The following is a 25,881-nucleotide window of genomic DNA, read 5'->3' on the forward strand; positions in this document are numbered from 1 at the left end:
CTCATTATCTACTCACCCTCATGTCGAATAAGGGCTGGGAGAAGTCCTCCGTGGCTTCTCTGAGTTACAGGGGGTCTCGGCATAGCAGTGCATGTCCATATAACGGTTGCAAATGGATAAGTCTATTTTTCAAGCTTGTTTGTAGCGGAAGCTTCTCTTCCCGGTTCGTCAAATTTGGACGAACCGGGAAGAGGAGCTTCCGCTACAAACAAGCTTGAAATAGACTTATTTAATTTTTTTCGGGACAATTTCGCATTTCGGGGCTTCAATACAAGACGGACATTATATACGAGCAGCATGGAGGTATTTGGATGTTTTTTGGTGTGTCTTTTTGTTACGAAGACAGTTGGCATCCATTTGCAACCGTTATGGTCATGCACTGCTACGCCGAGACCCCCTGTAACTCAGAGAAGCCACGGAGGACTCTGAAACTTCTCCCAGCCCTTAGTCCACATGAGGGGGAGTAGATAATGACATTTCAATTTTGGGTGAACTATCCCTTTAACTGAGACTATTTAGTCCCCTTGTGCTGTACATCAGTGTGAGTGTTTTCTACCTCGTTGTTTGTGGCCACCCGCCGCGCCACGATGAGCTGGATCATGCCCCGTATGTTGCCCTCCACGGACATGGACGTGCGCAGCGTTTCCATGGCTTCCTGGTTGGTCTTCGCCAGCAGAGACTCTCCGTTGACCGCGATGAGCTGGTCGTTGACGTGCAGACGTCCGTCCTGCAAGACGAACGCTGTCGTTACATTACATACATTACATGAAATACATGAAATACTGTCAACATCGGTTTTAAAACATGAGCGTGTACATTCTGCAGCAGATATGCAGCAGCCTTATCTCTAAGAAAATCACAATAGACACAAAAAAATCTATTAGTATTTTTACTGGAACAGATTTAATGAGATAATGATGCTGTAATTTTCTGTTTTCAAACCATGGAGGACAAACTGTACCACGACCTGGCTTTCATCTGCTTTTCAAGGGAATAATACAATGTTACAAAACATTGTTGCCACAAGGACATAATTCCCAATGGCTGTTATACCACTCATAAACCATCATGCGACCACTCGAAAATCACAAACATGCCCATTTTGATTGTGATGTACAGTATTTCCTTGAGGGCAGCGCAGTGGTCCACCTCATCTTTGTACTTAGCTGCAGGTCCTTGAGTTACAACAAAACAATGAATGAAATCAATGGAATCCATCAAGGTAATGGGAGTGGGAGTGGGAGTGGGAGTAGTTACTCGCCTTGCTCGCAGCCCCTCCGTTGATAATGGATTTCACAAAGATGCCCAAATCGGCGTGGTTCTCCTTGGACCGGTTGCCCTTGACGCTGACTCCGAGGCCCGCCGAGCCCGAGTCGTTCAGAGGGATCTCAAAGGTCATGAACTCTCGCGTCCCATCGGGGGTTAACACCATGTCGTCCTCCTCCGGCTGCTGAGGGAAGAAGAAGGAGAGGAAGGTTGATGTGAGATCTATTTTGTTCCATTATCAGCTGATCTTCAAAGAGAAACAACTATACATGAATAGTTGTGCACTGTTGATGTGCTAATTAACCTTTTTAAAGGGATAGTTCAACATTTTGGCAAATTGGTCCAATAAATGCAGAGACTGCTTGCCGAAAAACTACCCCTGAAGGCAACGCGCATCAGTGGTTTTGCATGAATTTACCCCTAAAACAACTCTGTCTCATAACGTTCTGTTATTATCTCATAGCGTGGTGAATGTGCAGGTCACAACTTGATGAGAGCGTTTTGGAGTTGTTGGATTGTGTATTTGATGAGTTTAATGAGAGAAACCAAAAAATCCCATGAGCCTCCGTAGCGTAGCTCTGAGCAGCTCACAGCTCTGCTCCGCCGTTCTAAAAATAGCTTGCACCGACAATTAAAGGTAACGAAACTACTCTTAAGACTATAGGGATTACGGCAATGGGCCAATTTGCCAAAATGTTTAACTATCCCTTTAAAAGACTGGAAAAGAAAAGTCTGGACTCTTATGGGCTGGGCTGGCACAAACAGATGTGTGTGTTGTTATTGAGAGGAATCCAACTTTAACTTTGAAAAACAAAAGGTTAAAAGAGGACAGTGGAAGAAAAATTGGGGGAAAAGAACAAGGATGGAGAATGACAAGAAAATGGAAAGCAAGCGGGAGACGAGATAAAGAGGGTTTAAAGATGAGGGGGGCCAGGAGAGAGGGAAGTGAACGGATGGCGAGGCATGTCACATATCTCAGCGCTGTCATCGTCAATTGGCCATAGTGTCCAGCCAAGCGCTGCTAATTCCCGTTCCAGCGCCATGAGCTCGGTGCAGGAACGGCCAGGAACTTTGAAAGCACCAGGTAGCAATTTCGATGCTCAAACAACAAGCGTCTTCCTTTGAAACAGCGGCAGCCTTTGAAGGATAATTTGCGACATGTTAAGACTGCGACCTTCTTTCTCTCCACCGCCACGGGGCCTTTTGATGGAAATTGCCGCCGCCGCAGCTTTTTTTTTTTTCTTTCTCATCGCTGCAGATCTTCATGCATGGTACACAAAGGTGGTTCATTTTAGCCGCCTGAGAGGTGTGAAGGAGTATCGCTGACTGTCTATCACCCAACGCCATCAATTCAGCTGGAAAATCGTCCATCAAACAACCACTCCAGTTACTTTTCAGGCGATTGCCACTGGTGTTGAACAAAAAAGCATCTATAGAAAAAAAATAACCAAAAAGAATAAGTATTTGTGTATTTTCACTTCTCGCTGGCAGCCAAAAAGATGCAGAGCAGAGGTGGGAGAGAAACAAAACACCAAAGGCATCAAGAGACTGCAGGTTTCTGTCTTACTGTATATTGACTATAGGACATTTCTATTCAGCGCCTCAGTAGCAACCAAAGATTCATCAACTGCAGCCAAGATAACGTATTCGTATCAACAGCTTTGATTTTAGTTCTTAGTCTACAGAATGAAATGAGGCAACCTGATATGACTATTTCATTTTTTGGGGATTCTGCACATCTGCCTGGACTCAATCGACCCTTTTCTTTTATCTAAAGAGGGTATCTCCTGCTTCTTGTGCCCAGTTAAGAACTGGTACCCCACCACTGGCAGATATAGAATTCATTTTTGTTCCCTCTATGCTTTTGAGAATGAATTTCACTTTGTGTTTCATCGTCTTGAGAAAACTCAGTGTAAGAATCCAGATTCGTCTTAATTGTCTGATGTTGACATGTTGAGAAGACAGAGACAGAGAACACCATATCCAATTTGTAATGGAAATTGAATGTTTTGAAATGTTAATTTGAATTTTGATTGTTAAATTATTTTGTGTTTTGTGGCCATCATGGTTATTGTAGTTGAACAGTGTCTTATAAACCCATGAAGGCTGGAAAACATTGATAAAGCATCCAATCAATTAATCCAGACATTGGTAAATTAAAGATATCATCATATTAAAATGATATTGTTATGAATATTTTGTGTGTTTAAGGGCACATGAGCAGCAGCAGTCGAGGAGTGATATATCCCATCCACTTTCCCGACACACAGTCATACGGAGCAGATAAGAGCCGACGTCGGTCCGATCGCTGGCCCGCCCCAACGGGAGGCTCGAGATCTCTGCTGCAACACTGTAATTGGCCAGATAGCGCATGTACATGTGTAGTTATTGCCATGGCAGCCAAATCCACATGAACAATATACTGTCGGTCAGAGCAATCAACCCCCAGAAACCCACAGCAAGACCTCTTTAAATAGACTCACATCAATACACACACATGCAACCAGATGGATGGCAGCCAGGTGTGTGCCCTTCACAGCTGCTCGGATAAAGAGTGAAGCCGGGGAAAAGAAGAGAAAGCTAGAGCGTAAGGTGTGTGTGTGTGTGTGTGTGTGTGTGTGTGTGTGTTTTTGTTCCTGAGGAGTTATTAGGATGCAGCGGTGCGTTCAGGTGCAGGCTCTTTTCAACACCCTCTGACTGGGCCCCTATTCTCCAGACGGCCATCCTACCTCCCTCCTTTTTTTTTTCTTCTTTTCCTCCGCTTTTCTTCTCCTACTTCTTCTTATTCTTTCAAAATGGCAGGTACACCTGTCTTGTACGACCTGCCAACTGGGCTTTGTCCCCTGAATGGACCATTAGTAAATTCGCACCGCCGGAATTCATTTAATCGCTCCCGTGTTTTACAGAAAATCACCGGCTCTTGTCGGGAAGTGACCCTTTGCTTTCCCCCCTCACACGGCTGAGAGGAGGCAGATACGGGACAGAAAGAAACAAGTGAGGGGGTAAATACCATCAGTTAACTTCCCTTTCATCATGAGAGGAACTTGTGAAGACAGACACAGCTTATATATCTACACAATCTCTAAGCTTTGACAGCTCTTACATTGGAGCAACTCATGAGTTGTCATCAGCTGGTTTGCAGACAGTGCAGGCCCCCTGGCAACAGAGCACAAATGTACCATTTCCACTCTGAAAGGAACAACAGATGAATAGCTGTGTGTGCGTCACCGCTGAGGCCAGTCTTTCTCTTTAATGAAGATGTTTCATCAAAATAAAACAAATAAACACTGACTATGAGTTATGTCCCTGGAGAGGCTTTTAGACCAGCAGTTGAAGATAGTAATACATTGGATGAAAAAATTACTTTGGATGGACCCTGTCTAAGTGTGTGTGTGTTTTTGTGTGTGTGTGTGTGCGTACACTCGTCCAGAATGATGACAGAATAACCGCCCACTCAGAGCTGTGTTCCGGGAATAGCGGGGCCGAGGCAGAGAATGAGAGAGCAGTGTAACATTTTCATCAGACAGGAACAAGCTCCAGCAGCCAAGAATGAGTTTGTCAGGCTGCTTGACAGAACCTCGCTGCACCGAGTCGACTCTATGTACCTCCGTGTGTGTGTGTGTGTGTGTGCACCTGGGACAGAAGGACTGACAATGGATGGATGTAGCGAAGTAAAAACACTGAAAAGGTTGTGTGTTTAAATCAAGAGTAGGTCGACACCTCGGACAGTGTCTCCTGCTCTCCGTAACACAATCAAGTTTCCACTGAAGCTGTTTCATTTACATATTCCCTGTTTCTGCTGTCAGACAAGTTTGAGTCCATTGAGGATATGCACTAACTTTCAATCCATTTCCAAGCTGCTGCAAAAATCAATGACATCATCAGCAGAAAGTTTAGTTCAAAACAACTGCAGTGATTTCAGCTGTAATGATCATGCAGCTGTTATTTGGGGTCTTTATAGTTTTGGTTCAATCTTTATTTCCTAACTACAGGTGGGTGGGCAGAGTGACAGGTATGTTCTACATGTCAAGGGCGAGAGCTTTACATTTTGGTGCTTACGTGCAGGGCCGTTGCTAGGAATTCTGGGCCCCCTGAAAGAATACTAAAGTGGGCCCTGCCCCCCGACTTTTCCACTTTTTTTCTTAGACTACGTACGTATTATAATTTTTTATTTAGCCTACTTTGTTTTGATGCTAATGCAGCATTATTATGAGTATTAGTCGGGGTCTTATGCAGAATAATTCACTCTTACAAATATTAGACTACTGGGGTTTTTTGGGGGCCCTACTGGGCTCTGGGCACCTTTCTCCCCTATACAACGGCCCTGGTTATGTATGTGTGTTAAACTGTCAGCTGTTCTTCTGGCTATGCAGCAGAAGGAACGTTAGAAGCTCATTCACATCAGCTGCTGGAAAGTAGCTCAGGTTTGTTAGTCCAGAAAGTCACTAAAGAAAAACAAAAGTGGTCCAAGAAGTCTGAGGAGATGGATAGTCTTGCAACAAAGGGCGTACGTTGGCCTTAATACAGTAAATATATAATTTTTAATCCTTCGGTTATTGCGTAGTTTGCATGTAGCTGCTCACATATCTTTTTTTTTTGAACAGTCACGGTTACAAAATCCATGTACGGTTGCAAAATACGCAACATTACCTGATGAATAAAAAGGTGCGGTGCTGCGTTCAGGTGCCGATCATTTAGGTCAAACTTATTACCAAACCCACTTTCAAGTGGAGTGCCTGTAAGAAGCCGGTGTCGTCTCCTTTCTGCTCTCTCTGACTCAGCCATGCAGTCACACTCCATTATACCATTAAGCCCTTTATTAATTAACAGTGCGATGGGGTAGCTCCCATTCATTACAGTCTATTGTCTGGGCAGGGGAGGGCGATAGAGGCAGCGTTTCAGCAGAGACACGAGCAGGTGAACAGAAGAGGGCAGAGGAAAAACACTCATCACTCCAGCAGCAAGAGTCTCGCCTGCTTAATCGGCCTTTCTGTTGTGTCTCCACCTCGCTGAGCTCGTCACGTGCTAACGAGGAAGGTGTTGCCGGATGTATGTGTGTGTGTCAGAAAAACAGAAAAAGCCAGAGTGAGATACAAGAGAGAGGATGAGAGAGAGAGCGCAAATGAATCACAATTACTTCTATTCAACACATAACTCTGAGTTCTCCGCACATCACTGCCTAAAACAATTAACACTGCTGGAAACTTCTCTCCACACTTGGCCCAATTTGGTGACATTAAAGGTCATTGGAAATGAATTTAAAAAGGCTAAAAGAAATCAGCCAAGGATGTAATTGCAAAAGGGGTGCATGCGTGATAAGTATTGTAACACAAATTTCTTTTGGCGGTGTTTCTTTGCACAACATTTTCTGACAAAGCGGCTGAATATTAAATACCTCTAAGCCGTTAAAAAAACAAAAACAAATCCTGGCTTTCTCTTCTTACCAGGTACAACGAGGGGCTGAGAGGTAAAGCTGTTACACTGAACTGAAGGGCACGAGGAGCACAGCGAGCAGCAGCAGGTTTAAGTGTTTGTGAACTAACAAACACTTGCTCTTCTTCTTCGCCGGGGCCGTGCAGCAGCAGGATTTTGACTGGGCGTGCTGCTGACAGAGTGGGACTGCTGTCCTTTGGGGGATGTTGTAATGAGAAAGCTTGTTTGGCTCATTAGGAAAAACCAATTCTGCTTCTATGAGGGCGTCTGAGGCCAGAGCCACGGGCGTCACGTCACGAGCCGGGGTCGGCTTGATCCTCGACGGTCAGATACGTCTCATTAAAGAAGAGCGTTAAGAAAAATAAAACAGCGGCTTTGTACGTGCGGGTTTGAAGTCTGGTTGGAAAAAAAAAAAAAGGTGTTTCAGTGGAACCAAAGTACAGATGCACATCATGGAGCAGATGCCTCTCATTTCAAGCTAATGGTGGATAAAAAGCGCTTTCTATGTCCAACTGCACATACACACTTCAACCCATTATGTGTTCTGGAAACAGACGCTGAATCCCCTTTGGGAGAGTAACTGTGTTGCCATAAGTGGCCTTTAACTACCTTGTTTATCGGCATAGCACAACGCCGCCGTGCACCCTCCCGTTCTCTGCAGTGACAGCAAAGCGTAATTATGGGAACAGCTGCTGAAAAGCGCTCGGCGAAAACAGGTGGCGGTGGCGGCGGCGGCGGCGACGCGCTCGGAAATCGTTAAACCGGTGGCTGGCATTGTCTTCAACCGCGTTTGGCAGCATTAGCTTTAATTACGACGGAGCATGTTTCTGAACTCTGCACTTTGATCGGGGGGAAAAGCCGGCGTCTATAGGAGGAGGATTAATAACGCATCAGCTCTCTTGGAATAAATAATCCGCTGTCAGAGATAAACAAGAGAAAACACAGGATGAAAGAAGAAAAGGAGGGATTTAAAGAAGGAGGAAAGTGCAGGATGAGTGATACGAGCGTTTTTCTACTAAAAAGGGAGTGAGAGCAGAGGAGGGATTTTATGAAGCTTTCAGCAGACAATTTGGATAAAGTGTCCCCCTCACAAGAGGATGCTTTTTAGAGACGAGGAAGAGACTTTTCCTGCCATGGTAACACATCGCATCCCTTATCAAGCAGATCATGGCTCCCTATCATTTCAGACGTTTTGAAGGCAGAAAGTGGAGGAGAAAGTGACCTCGAAGATGCATCCGCTGCAGCCAAACTGTTTCTGAAGAGCTCTGTAAAAGTCACACATGCTCTCACTTGATTACAGGTTGCCAAACCACAGTTTTGTACAAAACTCCTTCCAAAAAAAAAAAACGGGCCTTTAGAGCAATTCCTGTAATTTCACTTCACCTGAGCCTCCGACTGTATTTTCAGCACAGATTTACCAGGCAGGGGTCAGCTATTTCTAGGCGGTTGGAATAGTGGAGCAATTTGCTGATTACACCCAATTTGATTGTAGCAGCTGCTCTGTTTTTAAGTTATATCACAGGGTACAACTAGGAATTCATTACTGAAGGAGTGTGAAAACTGGCAAAAAAAAAAGGTTGGCGCCTTAAATTATCAGCTCCACCAGTAAGATATGACTCATCTCATCTTATCTCATCTCATCGCACTGTTTGCCAAGTTTTCCAGAGGTAAAATATCTGTCTCAGTCACCTGCTCTTATATAAATAAACTCCTAAAAAGACGGGCCAGAAAGATTCTGTCTGCGGCACTTTATTAGCAAAAAGTTGCATTACATTACATCATCTTTAGCGAGGCGAAAGAGCATTACTCTAAGAGACATCTAATTATATTAAGGCCAAAGATGTCTCTTTTTGGCAGTCGATATGATAGCACTGTTTATCACCACTTCAATGTAAAACCCCTGAAGGTTTATCTGCTCTGGTAAAGCAGCGGTGAAAAGGCAGCTGCTGCTACGTGAGTCCGACTCAACGTCTCACATTGTTTTGAAGTTTTCCCGTCAACATTAAAGCAAGAAAGAGTTTACTCTCTGATCCCGGATCAGCTCTGAAGTGAATAGAGATGATTTTGGAGAAAAAAAAACATACATGTTGTCTTTATTTCAGGGGAGATTCACTGAGAGATAAACTCACAACACACACTCACACCTGGAAGCTGCTAAATAGAGTTTGACAAGTGATGCAACAGATTTAAATCCTGTTATATGTCACATATAAGTAAAGAGGTACATAAATCTAGGTGGTCTGTATAAGTAGTGTTTAACTTCGGTAACACTTTACAGTATAATGAGTACACACTATCAGGGCCGTAGACAGGGTTTTGAAATTGGTGAGGTCCGGAATTAATTAAATGTTAATTTTATATATATATTTTTTTTATTGAATGGCAGCCATAGGGAAGGTTTTCACCACTGTTCTAAGCTTAGCGTTCTCCTTCAGTGGATAAAGGCGCCTCGCACTGTGGTTCACTGGCGTCCCAAAGCTTTAGAAATGTCTTTGTAACACTCTCCAGACCGGTACAGTAGGTGTCAATTATTAGTTTTTTCATCTGTTCTTGAATTTCTTTCACCCCATGCAAAAAAAAAAATCATTATCACAGTTAGTTCATGATTTAACAATGCATCACTTTGGACCCCGCTTACATCAAAATGACCCACAATTATATAAAGTAGACTTAGACTTTTTATAATTATTATTAGACCTATTAGTTATGAAAGGAGGCTGGTTGAGCCTTACACCGCTGACCAGCAGGACAAACTCGTCCTGTGGTTTTCAGCCTTTTAACATCAGGTAGCTATTGTTCCCTCCCCATTACAATAAATACAGTGTAGTGAAAAAGTATTTGCCCTCTTCCGGATTTCTTACTTTCTTGCAGATTTGTCACACTTAAATGTTTTATTTTATTTTATTTATTTATTTTTTATAGTATTTTGGCAGGATTTGGGGGAATGTGTGAAAGTTATGGACGTGTATGCAAAAGACGCTATATCTGACCATAGACTCCCATGTTAAAAAGCACAAGTTTACAGCAGACATTAATGTTTATATTGTTGTGAAATACAACAGTTTGAGTCTCTGAAGCTAATTTCCACCTTCATGCCAACTGTACTGAGGATGAACTCGTATCTATAAGTCACTCATCTAGGTTATTAAGGCTTAAAGTAAGTAATACATATTGAGGGTGTGGTTGCTTTAAGTGACAGGTGGTTGAGCCTAGAGTTTGGCAGAGTTAGCCGCTGCCAAGATGACAGCGGTGGAGCAGCCCGCTCTGAGTGATATTATGGAAGCTACGTCCATCTTTATTTATAGTCTATGGTTTTTTAGCTTTAACCACCATCAGTGGGTGAGCTGAGCTCTGTGTTGAGGAGTAAATGAAAGAACGAGCTCGGCTCTAACTCGACAGATCTGTGTATCATTTAGTTTCCTCCAAAGACGGGCGATGGTGTTTTGTTTGCCTTGTATCAATTCATTTCTCCCTCTACCGGCTCGGTAAATGGATCTCACAAGCAGGAGAAAATCAATACGGCCTCGTAAGTCTCTGCTCTTGTCTCCCAAACTTTAATACGGGCAAATCATGAACGGTATAACCTCAGCGTGGTGTGGGCGCCGAAACAAAAAAAAGCCAGCTGTGCAGCTCTGTCAGAGGAATGATTAAGGGAAAGGAACACAGATATCATCTGTTGGGAATAATTGTGCAAAGCAACGCAACACTGACGATGATTGCTGTGACTTGGAAGAGAAAAACAACGGAGGGCTTGTTTGGATACCTGAGCCATTTCAGCGAACCGACTACTTTTATTTCTACTGTATATAGCTGTTCCAGAGAGTTGTATAAATAGCATTATTTGAACTAAAACAAATCTTCAAATGGAGTATGTCTGATTGCCTCAATTACAGCCCACTGGTTAAAAAAAAAAAACATGGCAGGGAGGATTTTAAACTAGGCCACCGGGGTTGGCACTTATGAAACAGGCCATTAGTCTGCTATAATTGTCAGCAATACTGTCACGCATTTGTCTAGCGCGTCCCCAGCATTTGCACAAGCCATAAATTCGGCTGTCACATCAATCAGAGGCCGGAATTAATTGCGCAATTAAGATTCTCATTGCTTGGCAGATATAGCTGCTAATGGATCAGTGACAAGTGTGATATGATCATAAAGAGGGGATTTTAATGTACTGTTTGATTGCTCTTATGTGGTCGGCAGCGTTACAACAGAAGCTTCACAAGCCCATTTGTCCTCGTCCCACTGGGCGTAAACGCTCCCGCTGCATGTTGGGTCATCACACGCCGATGTCACGACAACAGTAGGCCTATTACTGTATGGCACCGGAGCGTATGTGGCTAATCAACTCCATCTTGTGTGATATGTTTTTACATGAGCGCGTTTTATTATTGGTGATGTTATTTAAAATATCGACAGATGTTGTGTGTGCGTGTGTGTATGTCAGTGGGACAAGGAGTTGAGATCGCATCAGTCATGCTGACACAGCAGCAATACTTTACAGGCTAATTCACTTATACTGTAGCAAGGGGTTTAGAATGAATTAAAATGATTTGTCATCAGCGGGGACATGGGGCAGGCCTGAGCTGTATTTCATCCCAACTAATTGTTTATGTAATAACAAACTGCTGGTCACAGATTACACTACACCCCCCCCTCCTCCTCCCTGCCTTTTGTTTTTGCTGCGTCTGCTCTACACGGCACCACAACAGGGGGAATTAGTGTAAAGCGCTCCATCAGGACGGAGATGGACTTCCATCTATTTGCTGGGTGCACGGTGACATTTGACTTTTGTTTATTACGGCAACAGGAGGAGCTGAGAACACGACCTCGTGATCCACAAAGCGGAGGACTGAAGGAACAGCTTTGCTCGCAGCTGTAAGCGCAAGCAGCAGTGGTGCACGCTGGGAGATAAATACCTACAAAATGTAACATCCACTGGCTGTGCGTGGGAGGCGTGCTGTATGTACAGTACTGTATGTGTGTGTGTTTCAGCTGTGTGTACATCTGAATAATGAGGAGAGGGGGACTGAACAGACTCACATCCTTTAACGGCCACCTGATCTGTATTTTTATCATCTCCACACACATTTATTTCAGATTCCAGATCCATGTCTCGTCCCTTAAGATTAACTAACACCTCTTTTATTTTACTTACTGTCACCTTTAATTAAGATCACTACAAAGGTGTGACCCTGAGATCACACATGCATCTGTTTCTTATACCGACTTGCTTCATATCTCCTCTGCTGTCACTCACACTGTCTTTCTGTTTGCTCCAAGTTTTCTCCAAACCTGTAGGGGGCAGCAGTCTGTCTGACTTCTCTTCTTTAGTCTGTTGTAATCCTGCCTCACCGTCACTGATCCGACATCCCAGAGCTGTCAAGCGCAGGAGCAGCACTCCTCTTGATAAGTGACTTTGTTCACACAGCCATTGATCAGAACCTCCTGCTGCGTCCTCAGGGTTCGACTTAAGCTTTTGCAGGGAGTTTGTCTCTGTCTGTCTCTTCACTCCTCGTTTAATGAGCACGTATTAAAACCTGAAGGTCGTGGAGTTTATCCAACAGAACCAAACATGCAAACCAAACATGCACAGTTCCTTCAACTGAGTATATTATCTTGGAAAGAAGTTTCTAGCAGGGGCGGGCCTTCCATGGTGGCACAGGGGGGCACCAGCCCTCAAAGCACAAACTTCTGACTAAGGCTCAACTCTGTACAGCAAACATCCCAGTGTTCTGTGTAGGAAATGAAGAAAATTGTGTAAGATTGTTATTGTTCTCAATTTCACCATTTGAGTAATGGTTGTTCTGGTTATTCTGCATATTGACTGACTGTTACATAAAACACTGAGATGTTTGTACAGAGCTGAGCTCTAACTACTGGGTAAGAGAATTGATGTTCACTTTGAGAATTTACCGTGTTGCTTATTCTGCTAAGACTTCTTACAAGATAGAGTTGATTATTGATTGATTATAATTTTATATTCACAGGTAGAAAATGGAAAGGTCATAGGCATCTTCCATGCAAAGTGAAAGATTCAATGCGGCCAATAAAAGCGAGATGAAGACATGCTACTATAACATAACGGTATGTAACTGTACAATATAAATATTCAAGAGAGCGGTCAATGGCAGCCTTCATTTTTGTCTTTTTGGGTGGCCCCCCCCGATTCACTGTTGTTACCCCCTGTGGCCCCCACCAGAAAATACTCTGGACCCGCCCCTGGTTTCTAGTTAGGATGAGTTTAGACTTTACTAAAGCAGCACTACAGCCCTGATACAACATGCTACTGATACCCCAGGTGTGCAGAGGGGGCAGCAGCCGCACAGACAAAGAAGAGGGGCAAATCACAGAGGCAACGCCCCGCTCCGCTCTATCGCCATTTAACCTTTTCTCCGCCCAGCGTGTGTGCACATATTTATCGAAAGCTATTGAGAGCTGCAGCTATTGCTCCTGAAAGCATGTCAAAATACACCCCGACCGTGGTAATTAAAGACGCAAGGCAAACATGCTGGGAGGGTAAATTAATTCCTCTGGGGGCGCGTGCAGAACGCCTGGCATACAATAAAACATCTAAACAAAAGGAGATGTGGAGGGATTTTCAGAGCTGACATTAAACATCAGCAGGCAAATGTCAACTAGACAAAAAAAAAACAGCTCCTTTCTATTTTCATCAATACACTGGATCTCCTGCCAGTGTGTGTGTGCATGTGTGTGTTTGTGCATGTGTGTGTGTGTGTGAGGCGATATTTCTTTGACAGATGCCTGCAGTTCTCTGGCATGTCACTTTCGCTGCAATTTAAAACATCATCGCATTATCATTGAGGGAATTACATGAATGACAGCGCACAAACACTCCATACATGTGTGTTTATGTGTGACACACACACACACTCACCCATCCGGAGTGTGTGGGACAGAGAAGGCAATTACCAACCACGCTTTTCCACCATGCTTTATTTGCAATAACTGTCACCGGCAGAGCCTTGGCCTCCTTATCTGATTTTTATGAACATACTTGTAGGGATTATTGAGATTTGTGAGAGCGCCGCTTTGAAATGTGAAAACTACAGAGAGAAAAAAAAAGAAACTGTTAGAGAAAACAAAACGCTAAATGCCGTGGAGAAAAAAAAGAAGTGATGAAATATTCACCAACTGTTTCTCACAGGACGGAGAAGAGGCGGTGCGGAGAAAATAAACAAAAACACAGAGAAAGAGATTATAAGACGTAGTTTCCATGATGGACTTTTCTTTTCTTTTCTTTTTTTTTTTTTTAATCGCGTCACGCCTGAAGAGTCGGAGGAGAGTGTAGCCATCAAACCCTCACACCAACACCACTCAGCAGTCGACAGGCCGGGGGCAGCCATGCATTTTTTAACAGTCCTCACAGCATCATTCAGCTGCTGTCAGAGCTGCTGAGGAGAGGCATGAATCAGTCTGTTGGACCCCCCCCCACACACACACACACACACACACACACACCTCAGTTAGCATTTGAGCTCTGGCTGCAGCTCTTAAGGATCATTCTGAGGAACCTGAAGGTCACGGCCAATGACATCATGCACAGTCACACAGCGAGACAACGCTGCTTTCTGTGAGAGAACTGGGACTTTAATACGAGTCGGAGTGAAATATCTTCTCATCCGCCACTTTATGAAAGAGGAAATTAAAGAAAAAGCTGCAGACTGATTTTAAATGTGGCTCACTTTAGGGTGGGGGGGGGCGGTGCGTTTCTAATTGTAAAAACAGCACGTTGGCGGGGTAGAATGTGTCTCCGAGGGCTATTTCTCCACAGGTTGAACAGCTCCTATGGCGGGGTTAACAACCCAGGTGCCACAGGCTGAGTATTATGGGCTGGGGAGGTGAGCTTGGCATCGGGGGCCTCTGCTCTGCCAAGGTGCAGTGACGCCCATAGCTCGCTGTCAGAGCCGCTGAGCACGGGGCTGGACGAGGGCAGTAGCCTCACCATCTGTTACACGACAGCCAAAGTCACCCTGTGTGTAGGCTGTGTGAGTGTGTGTGTGTGTGTGTGTGTGTGTGTGTGTGTGTGTGTGTGTGTGTGTGTGTGTGTGTGTGTGTGTGTGTGTGTGTGTGTGTGTGTGTGTGTGTGTGCGTGTGTGAAAATTTGGTCTGCTCTGACACGTCATTTGAGGGTGTCTGCGTGTGCATATCCTGCCCAGTGTGTCTGCTTGTGCACATCACGACCTCTTGTTTGTGGATGTGCATTTTCCCTTTATGCATATTCCATGCACAGTTGACACAGGATTGGTTCTTTATCCTCCACTTTAACAGCTGTGTGTGTGTGTTCATATGATTCACATGCACGTTGTGGATCCACAACCGGTTGAATCACTTCGAAGTCACAATCTTGTGGATATAAAAGACCACAAATCATCCGTAAGAGCAGCAGCCAGTGACAGAGCTCTCACACAATTACACAGAAGACACATGAATGTAAAACAGCTTGTGCAGACAGTTGATGGACGGAGGGAGCAGTTAAAGTCACATCAGTGCAGCCACCATGACAAATATTCCAGCTGTACAGTTATAGTTACACATGTAGTGACCTTCACCGGGTTCCTAGAGCGAGTTCATCGCTTTAGCTGCTTCCTTCTTCCTACTTTTATGTTCCTCTGGTCTTTTAGAAACACAAACTGTGTGAGTTATGTGACTGCCTGTGTACTTTGGAAAAAGGAGGAGATGATATCGGTATCAGGACGCGACCACAACCCTTCATGTTCCACATTTCTAGAGGCGTGTGCCGAGCCACAGGGCAGACACGGTTACATTACTGTGGAGATCTCTGTGTGTTAGCAGAGCCTTTTCTTAGATAAATGCGGGTAAAACTTAAAGGGATAGTTCAACATTTTGGCAAATTGGCCCATTGAGATAATCGCTATAGTCATAGCAGTAGGTTTGTTACCTTTATTTGTCAGTGCAAGCTATTTTTAGAACAGCCAAGTGCCGCTGCAAGGTAAATGCAGAGACTGCTTGCTGAAAAACTGTCCCTGAAGGCCACGCGAATCAGCAGTTTTGCATGAATTTACCTCGAAAACCACTCTGTCTGGGACGTTCTGTTATTATCTCATAGTGTGGTGAATGTGCAGGTCACAACTTGTCCACCAGAGTGTTTTGGAGTTGTTGGATTGTGTATTTGATGAGTTTGATGAGGGAAACCAAGAAATCCCTTCAGCCTCCGTAGCGTAGCTCTGAGCAGCTCACGGCTCTGCTCCGCCGTTCCAAAAATAGCTTGCACCGACAATTAAATGTAACGAACCTACTGCTATGACTATAGGGATTATGGCAATGGGCCAATTTGCCAAAAATGTTGAGCTACCCCTTTAAAGTTAGGAGATGATTGGCTGACTGGAAACTCACCACTTCTCGGGGCAGCAGCTGGTCCTCCTGCCGAGTCACCACCAGGTTCACAGTCCCACCCATGGGTGTGGCTCGAAGCAGGGCCACCACCTCTTCCTGGGTTTTACCATTAAGGTCCACTCCACTAACCTACACACAAACAGAGTCATAAATACACAGATAAGCTCATACATACAGACAATAGTAAACACACACACACACTGAAATCAAAGAGATCTGTGGCTCTAACGAGGAGGAATCTATGGCCCCTCCATAACCTTTATGCAGATTACTGAGCCAGTCGGAGCTGGAATTAAACACGGGTTATTTCCCCCTAAAGTGAGCACTAGCTGATTTTCATGTCAGTCTGATTGAAGTGTAATCAAAATATTGTTCCATCTAACCACTTTCCCCTGCAATTCAAAACTAGAGCTGGGTTGTTATAGCCATAGGGAACACAGAGCATCTGACTCATTTCAACAAAAGCTCCATAAGATTGGATTTTGGAACAAAGCCACATTACAAAAAAAAAGAGTAATTAGTCTCTCAAGCAGCAGTACAATCTCAAAGAACACACTCGCTCAATGCTCTATCATGGTTATGGGCTGTTTGAGAAGCGCGGCCCCACCTCCAGCAGCCGGTCTCCAGCTTTCAGTCGGCCATCTTGGATGGCGGCCCCTCGGGGGAGGATGTTTTTGACATAAATGGGAGCGCTGCCACCGATGGGGATGTCTCTGGATGTGATGCTGAACCCGAGACCCTCTGGACCTGTGCAAAGAAAAAAAAAAACATTTTTACAACTTTTACAGCTTGAAAACTTTGCTGCTACAAAAATATAAAGTGATCTGATTTACAGCTTCGTGTAGAGGACGAGGTAAATAAAGTTTGGTGAAGTGTGGCAGCAGCTTCATGAGTTCAGAAATGTCAAAAACGCAAGATTTTTTATTCCCTGGGTAAACACGTGTCACAACATGACGTGTATTTTCCTGCCTTCCCTTCAAAAAGTCTCGCAACCAACACAAAACTGTGGTTATGACAGGCACAGAACTGAATTTTATAAATATTTATATTATTGTTAATCAAAGTCAGAAGGAAGCTTGAAAAATAAAACCAAACCATCATATTGGTTTTCTCTTATTATATCCATTTCTGAACGATCCTTTTCATTACATGCTGCTGCAACACCAGCGACCGCTGCACAGGGATCAAATTATGGTTTTCCGGTGCGTTCTGTACATTTACTACAAACATACTTCACTCGCCATCAGGGTGTGTCTCCATCAGGATTTTTTAAGGATGTAAAAAAAAAAAAAAAAAAGAGAAAACTTCCCCCCTCACTCTAAATATAGCGTTGATGCTATGAAGTAAAATTGAGTGTTTAGGATAAGTGCATGCGGACTGTAAAGCCACATTATGGTCAGATTAAAAGACCGGATATCTACCAGAATAAGCAGAGGCAAGTGAATAAGTATGGATTGCAGAATGCATCAAGATGATTTTCAATAACTTGCAGCTAAATTGCAAAAAAAAAAAAATACTGTTTTCTAAAGCAGCTTTGTGTCATGAGGCAGATGTTTTAAGCAGAAGTCCTGCAGCGACTTTCTGGCACAACGACAGAGCAGGAGGTTGCGTTTAAATCCCCCATCTGGGTTGAGGCGATGTTTTTACTACACACAGATAGTTTGACGTTTGCATAAAGTAGACAGCAGTGATATTTATACATAAAGTAGTTTTTTTTTATTATTAATATTGATGTATCCAGGAAGAACTGGAGCAATGTGCCTTTTTAACGGAGCAGTGGGAGCTGAGGCTTAATTCAGCAGCCGAAATCGGAGGAAAAATATTCCAGGTATCAGCCGTGCAAAGCCATTTGCCTTAGGTTTTAAGACTGACCTTTAAGGTTCATCAAATGAATATAAATTGCCGGTCTGGAGGAAGTGGGCAAATACAATAAGGGATAAATAAAAAGTATCTCAGAGCTGACCTTTTCTCCTGACCAGACCCAAATTTGTCAAATAAAAGCGAGAAATGGTTTCAAATGTCAGGTGGTTGAATGAGCCGGAGCAAATTAATTGTGTTTGTTATTATTCTTTGACAGAATATTTAAAAATTCAATAGCCCCGGCTGCTTATTCTTATCAGATGAGTCATTAAGAGCGGCGTTCAGACCGATAGATTCCACCATTCATACTGTAACCTTCACTTAGCCCACTGGCGTTTGCACCAGTCGCGTAACGTACTGTAGCTTCAGTTGTTGCGGAGGCTTTTCTGACGGTAACAACAGTGATTAGCATTCATGTCAAAGAAGCTGCTCATTTCACAGAGCTGTCAGCACCTCTGATGGTTCATCATGACCCACTTTCCCTCCACCACCACCACCGCCGCCGCCGCTGCCATCTCCCCGGCAGTCTGTCGAACTGTCGGCCGTCTCGCTGACAGTAATGGTGTTGAACAAGAAAGAGGGAGAGAAGTGCGGATGGCAACTTTTTTCTCGCGGCTTCTGCACACAAACAAACTCGAGGAAAAGGTGATGAAGAGGTTGCTTGTTAAGTCAGAAAGTTGAGCTGTCGGGGGGGGATGCGCTATGATCTCCCTGCTCCGTCGATGCAGGATGATTACTAAGCAGACAGAAAGTAGCTGCCGTCGTTAATGTTGAATGTTAAATCTGCACTTTGTCTCCGTGACAAACTTTTAGGCTGCCGTGGCAATCGCTTCCCTTTCTCTGGAATAAAAACTACAGAGATACAGTAACTGCTTTTCTAAGATGTCTACGGAAAGCTTTGCCGATCATTATTTTGAAACGGTGCCTACAGTTTCCTGTTATCCAGATGAGCTCATATTATGGTGCCCCCACCCTTTCACTCTCCACCCACCTCCACCTCCACCCTGTGCCAGTCTCTGGTCTGCACGGCAGGCCTAATGAACAGAATCAAACTTCTGCCCGTTGTAAGATCCAGTCGTTAACGGTCTCCGATCGGGCAATTAGGAGAATGCATCTCTAATAGGCCTGCAGTAATTAACCACTGACGTCTTTATTTTGGGTAATAGAAGACCAGGATAAAAGTAATTGTATCCCTTTCTGGATTAGGAGGAATCCTGGCTCCAATAAGCCAATTAAACAGCAAACATGAGGAGAGGCTGAGGCACATTAGAATGACTTAATGGGGTGCATATGTCCTTTTCAACTGCAGTATTTGATTAAGGCACTCTTGTTAATTTGCCATGCAAGATCTGCTCCTGCCACTCAGAACTCTGCAGCCACTTAGTCCAAAACACAACAATTACAACGAGTCAACAATGAAGCTGCTGAACCCCATCTGAAAGTACATTAGTGGAGATAAAGCCCGATGCTTATCAAATGGATCTGTCAGAACGGGTTTCAGAGAAACATTTCCACACACTTTTCAGATTTGAATTTCCAATTCAACAACATTTGTGCAATAATTTGTCTCCATTAACGTTTACAAATGGCTTCAAGTTTGTAAGTGAGGCACAGCCATGTCGGTAAGCCCCATTTCAAATCATGAGCAATAATCTCAGAAACCATTTGTGTCACTTGGGCAAAAAGCATACTTTTAAGAATGATGAGTGGTGTTGAATTAGACCGTGAAGCGAATGTGGGCCAGTGAAAATAAACTCAACTACTGGCATCAGTCTCTGGCTGGAGCTCCACCAACATCACCCCGGCTCGGCTTCGCCGAAAATGAGAGGCTTGTGTGCAGACAAAAAGAGGAGGAATTTTATCACATTATAAACAAATAAATATAACTTGTGCGCTGCAGTGCTCGGGGATCTTTGCCAAACATATTAGAAGCAGCTTGTGACTGTATTTCCCCTGAGGTTTGTTGCATTTAGCCTGCGCTGCTGCCCTCACTTGCCGCTCTATTCCCTAAAGTCACAGCGAAGGCCCCGGTGCCAGCTTTCAACGAAACATCTGCTCCCTCTGCCGAAACAAAAAAAAAATGGAGCAAGAAAAGAGAGAGAAAGAAAGAGAGAAAGAGAGAGAGAGAGCGAGAGCCCCCTCAGCACCGGTTCATTTCACAACCAACTGCTAGTCAATACGTGTACAGATAGGGAGGCGATGAGAATGAGACGGGGGCCTGGCAGTGAACCCAGCACCGTGTCAGAGCTGGCTAAAGATGTGCAGCCGCTCCAGTATCACAGGCCCGACCTCAGCTGCAGGCGCGCCGCTGATTGCTGCTGAATCTCAATATTTCAGCCACAAGACGGTGGTGATGCAGCCGGAGTGAGTCACGGCTAAACTTGGGGCTGATGTGTGTTTGCCTTTGGCCTGCACTGTTAAACAAACCCCGGAGGCAAGAAGAGATTCGGAGTATTTCCTGAGAGATTTACGGCTTTCTTCTTCAGCCTCCCTGAACTCACTGTTTACTCTGAAGTAAATACATTGATACTTGTGATGATGCGGTTTTGACTCTGTGAAATAAATCAGTGATTTGATTGTTATTCTCATGAAAAAACTTCTCACCTTTCTTCAGCTGGATGTTGAACCTGCGGCCTTTGTTCTTCAGGAAGGAGCTGGACGACGACGACTTGGAGCTGATCCGGCGCTGCAGGGAGGGGGAGGGGGCTGAGGCTGTCCTGGTGATGGTGGCGTGGGACAGGGTGTACCGCCGGGTCGGTTCTGGGGTGCTTCCTGCCAGGGGGCCCTGGTGACTGCAGGAGCAAGACAACACTGATGATACAGTAACAGCAGCACCAGCAGTACACTGCAAAAACTCAAATATCTTACCAAGAATATTTGTCTCATTTCTAGTCAAAATGTCATTTCTAGTCAAAACAAATCTCATTATACTTAAAATAAGACTCATCACAAAAAAGTAGCTTGTTTTTAGACACTTTTTACTTCTTTCAAGGATATTTTAACTTGAAATAAGTACAAAAATCTGATAGTGGAGCAAATTTTTCTTCCTTATTACAAGCACAAAAAACTTGCTTTCACTGGTAGATTTTTCTAATTATTTCAAGTGAAAATTAGTTTGAAACAAGTGCAAATGATCTAAAAACCAGTAAATTTTTAGGTGATGAGTCTTATTTTAAGTGGAAAGAGATTAGTTTTGACTAGAAATGAGACATTTTGACAAGAAATAAGACAGATATTCTTGAAAAGATTTTGAGTTTTTGCAGTGTAGGGTTAGGACAACTTCAAACCCCTTTGTGTAAAAAAACGAACCATGGTGGCCATGGAAACATGTAGCCCGGATCAATGGGTTGCTCAAAATGCAGTTGTTCAATCAATAATTTATCGGTTAACGAATTACTCTGTAAACAGGACTCATCCATGTCTGTCTCATGTGAGCCACTAATAAGTTCTAGTAATCTGACTGACTGAGCTCGTATGTGCTGTGCTGTATATAGCCGTTCTCTCCCAGGCTGCTGCACTGCAGTGTAAAGTGTGATGACATGGGCCTGTTTGAACACCCACATGTTTAGATTTCTGGAATTAGGCCGGAGCAATTACAGAAATGAACGGTAATCACAGCAAAATTGGCTTTTAACGAGATAATAGGCGATGTGGTCTCAGGTAGACATTCTTATAAAAGTGCTCTTTTATTGTGTCGCTGTTCAACTATGATGGATTCACAATGAAGATGTTCGGGGAAAGTAAATTGACTGGTGTAATTAAAATTCAATTGACAGAATTAAAGTCTGAGTCTATTTCTTTTTTTTTTATTCATCCAGTCAGAAGGGCGACTTTCATTTCATGCTCTACAGACCTACACATGTGCAGCACATGTGTTTGGCTGAACAACATTAAAAAAAAAGTTTGAAAAAAAACACAATACAGTGTGTGTGTGTGTGTGTGTGTGTGTGTGTGTGTGTGTGTGTGTGTGTGTGTGTGTGTGTGTGTGCCCGCTCAACACAACTCAGCAGCAAGGATGTGGAAGACAATACACACAACATGACATATGAACAGTACATGAGAGGAGCGCCCAGTTTTTCCGGTGCATGCACATTCGGCACACATCACGCTGTGCAGACAGTCGGCGTGCTCTCAAATCTCTGGCTGCACACGGACATGCACGCAGGGGTTCATGCCGACCCCCCCGTGGATAAGGCACAGACCATGAACTCTCCTTTACTGTGTTTCAACATCTGTGCAGGAGAAACAAGTTTGCTGTGGGAAACAGAAGAACTTACTTGTGATTGAGGCCAGGTTGCGGTCCCGGCCGGGGTGTGGCCCCCCCGACCAGACTGGACCTTTCCCCTGGCTGCTGCGGCACTTGGCTGAAGTAGACTCTGTTGGTCTTGGGTGAGCTGAGCTCGTTCTGGGCCGACAGCAGCTCGTACTGCCGCTTCATGGCCGCGGGGACGACGTGGAAGAGGATGAGGGGCGAGCGCATCGCCTGCCTGAAAATGTTCTGGGCTCTGGAGGTGACGCAGAGACAAGTGTGGAGGTCAGGCCGACAGAAATGAATTAGCTTTAACATGATAAGAGATACAAGCACAATAATGTACTATCATAGCTGAGCAGATATGAAGGGATAAGGAGGGTTATGATGTACTGTATGTTGAGAGGCGATAGCAGGAGGTGAGGTTAGCATGGCTAATCACAGAGCTACTCGCTGTGTAGCAGCAGGAGGAGAGGAGAAAAAACTTTATCTATAATTACCAGCATCAAGACAGGAGAGAGATAAGGGTGGAGAATGAAGCGTTATATATTGTTTATTCTATATTACTGTAGACCAAAAAAATAAAATTAATGTAGAGAATATATGTTTGTCTGTGCTTAAAGGGATAGTTCAACATTTTGGCAAATTGGCCCATTGCCATAATCCCTATAGTTTTAGGAGTAGGTTTGTTACCTTTAATTGTCAGTGCAAGCTATTTTTAGAACGGCGGAGCAGAGCCGCGAGCTGCTCAGAGCTACGCTACAGAGGCTAATGGGATTTCTTGGTTTCCCTCATCAAACTCATCAAATACACAATCGAACAGCTCTGGTGGACAAGTTGTGACCTGCACATTCACCACGCTATGAGATAATAACACAACGTTACGAGACAGAGTTGCTTTAGAGGGAAATTCATGCAAAACCATTGATGCACGTTCCCATCGGAGGCAATTTTTCGACAAGCAGTCTCTGCATTTGCCTCGAAAACAACTCTGTCTGGTAACATTCCCTTATCTCATAGCGTGGTGAATGTGCAGGTCACAACTTGTCCACCAGAGCGTTTTGGAGTTGTTGGATTGTGTATTTGATGAGTTTGATGAGGGAAACCAAGAAACCCCATGAGCCTCGGTAGCGTAGCTCTGAGCAGCTCGCGGCTCTGCTCTGCCATTCTAAAAATAGCTTGCACCGACAATTAAAGGTAACAAACCTACTCCTAAAACTATTTTGGCAATGGTCAATTTGCCAAAATGTTGAACTATCCCTTTAAGTAGTCAGTGTGTGTGTGTGTGTGTGTGTGTGTGTGTGTGTGTGTGTGTGTGTGTGTGTGTGTGTGTGTGTGTGTGTGTGTGTGTGTGGTTAGAGAGGATTGGACACGAGTTGACTCAACAATCACAACAGAGATGATGAATCATGCATCAGGGAGGCTTTCCAGACAATGAGCTTCCAAAGTCAGGAGGCAGCCACTCCATTCCTTACACAAAATAATAAAGAAAAACCAAAGCCAAATCGCACACACAAACACACACATACACGCACACACACACACACACATATTGAGTCTCTTGTGAATTTTGGGACCAAATAAGCCAAGACAAGAGGCTCAACATCGCTCCCAGAGCCAAGAATTGTTTAGTCTGGTTTGTCTGTGGCACTTAGCATATAGATAGGCTCGCCACGACGCAGCAGCATGAGAGGTGGCGCTGGACGTCTGGGATCCAACAACCCCGACTCCATGTTCCCAGACCCCCATTACCACGCTGGTAATACAGCGCTGATTCCATCCAAACGGCACAGAGTTCCTCCCACCGCTCCGTCCCAGCGGTGTCACAGAGGCGAGACGTGTGCACGCTCTTGGGCTCGCACTCGGGTTTTAGTTTCTCATATTCTTTTATTCTCCTTTTTGTTTTGCAGAAAGAGAAAGAGGTGCGGTGACGACCGAGCGAGCGAGCACACAAACGCAAAACGTTCCCACATGCACGTGTGCGGTGCCATCACTCCAGTAATCAAGCTCCACGCGAGGCTGATTGAATAATAAATTACCCCATCAATGCATCATTACGTTCAGTTAGATTAAGCGCCTCAAAATATTTATCCGTGCAAAACAATCGGAGGAGATTAGACTATTACTTTAAAATTGTCGCTCTGTGTGGCGCACAATCAAGGGTGAGGGAAGAAGGGAGTGGAGGAGGGAGGAAAGTTTAGCTCCTTCACCTCATTACAAACATCATGCTGGTGAGGAGGAGTGTGTGTCTGGTAGAGGAGGAGGAGGAGGATGGGGTGGGGGGGGGGGCAAACACATCACTCCCTTGTGGATTTGGTTGGAAAGCCTCTTTCACAGTAGAAAAGGTTTTGGGAGGAAATGGGAATGTTTGCTAATGACAACAGTCGTTTTTGAAAAGAGGGTGAATCTTCAAACCTCAGAGTGTTTGTTTGCGCACAGTCTGATGAACACATTAGCATACACTGCAAAAACTCAAATATCTTACCAAGAATATTTGTCTTATTTCTAGTCAAAATTTCATTTCTAGTCAAAATAAATGTCTTTAAACACTTGAACTTGAAATAAGTAGAAAAATCTGATAGTGGAGCAAGTTTTTCCTCCTTATTGCTTTCACTGGCAGATTTTTCTACTTATTTCAAGTGAAAATTTGTTTGAAACAAGTGAAAATGACCTAAAAACAAGTAAATTTTTTTGTGATGAGTCTTATTTTAAGTGGAAAGAGATTAGTTTTGACTAGAAATAAGACATTTTGACAAGAAATAAGACAGATATTCTTGGAAAGATTTTGAGTTTTTGCAGTGTAACTTTGTGAGATCAGGGGCCGTATTCACAAAGCCTTTTATCTTACCGCTAGGAGTGCTCCTAACTCGCGCTAAAAGTTTTTACGTAGGAGTTTTTTCTTAAAAGCTATTCACAAAGCCGCTGAGACCTACTCTTACTAAGGATAAATCACTAAGAGCAGAGTAAGAGTGACGCCCTGGTGACGCCCCGTTGCTATGGATTACGTCAATTCTCGTGCACGAATTCGAGGCGCTCAACGCGGTGATTGGTTGTTGAGTGCCGGCGGCGCACCCCCGCCCTCCCCTCCCCTCCCCTCCCTCCTCCTCGCCGCCGCCGCCGCCGCTCTGCTTCACTTTTTTATTTTCTTGCCGTCAGGTGCGACGGGGCTTTTTAGACTGCTTCGAGTCCAAACCACTGTCTCTGCTGCCAAGTTGGGCTCTGAACTTTCTGTCCATTCGTGTTTCTCTCTGCCATCTGCATCTGCTACAGTTTTTGTCGCGTGTCACTTCCACTTTCAGAGTGACGCTGTGCAAATGCAGCTCCTATGAGGGTCAGTGCGGACACTCGCAAAGCAGCTGCTGATTTTTTTTCTTCCCACATTCGAATATTAATTTTCACGTTTGTTGACAGCCCTAATATTATATATGGTGATCATAATAATGATGAGAAAAGAAAATGCATTATCCAAATTTGTGGCCTATAGCAGGATTCGAACCCAGACTGACAACAAGTTTAATTTACTGGGGGAGCAGCCCTATCACGTGAGCTATTACTACTAACTGATATATGTGTCTAGCTCACCCACCAACTTTTTAAAAATATTTTTGGCTCACATCAGCATGACTGCATCGCAGCGGTCGCAGTTACCTCGGTCCGACCGTTGCGACGCCTATATTAGACAGTCCGTCACCGTC

At 44.2% G+C, this 25,881-nt stretch overlaps 1 protein-coding gene across 2 annotated transcripts in view; it reads right to left on the reverse strand.

Moving 5' to 3' along the window:
* Positions 1 to 25,881, reverse strand: part of LOC311003773 (partitioning defective 3 homolog) — a 377,802-nt gene that overhangs the window by 163,188 nt on the left and 188,733 nt on the right. For both annotated transcript variants that reach the window (XM_083995614.1, XM_083995613.1), the window contains exons 9-14: positions 22,215 to 22,442; positions 20,542 to 20,729; positions 16,685 to 16,824; positions 16,078 to 16,206; positions 1,262 to 1,450; positions 557 to 727 (exon numbers count right to left, since the gene is read on the reverse strand). In XM_083995614.1, the coding sequence (XP_083851740.1) occupies positions 557 to 727; positions 1,262 to 1,450; positions 16,078 to 16,206; positions 16,685 to 16,824; positions 20,542 to 20,729; positions 22,215 to 22,442 (1,045 nt within the window). The remainder of the gene's footprint in view (positions 1 to 556; positions 728 to 1,261; positions 1,451 to 16,077; positions 16,207 to 16,684; positions 16,825 to 20,541; positions 20,730 to 22,214; positions 22,443 to 25,881) is intronic.

This window comes from Trachurus trachurus (assembly GCF_905171665.1).
Source record: "Trachurus trachurus genome assembly, chromosome: 20".
Lineage (NCBI taxonomy): Eukaryota > Metazoa > Chordata > Actinopteri > Carangiformes > Carangidae > Trachurus > Trachurus trachurus.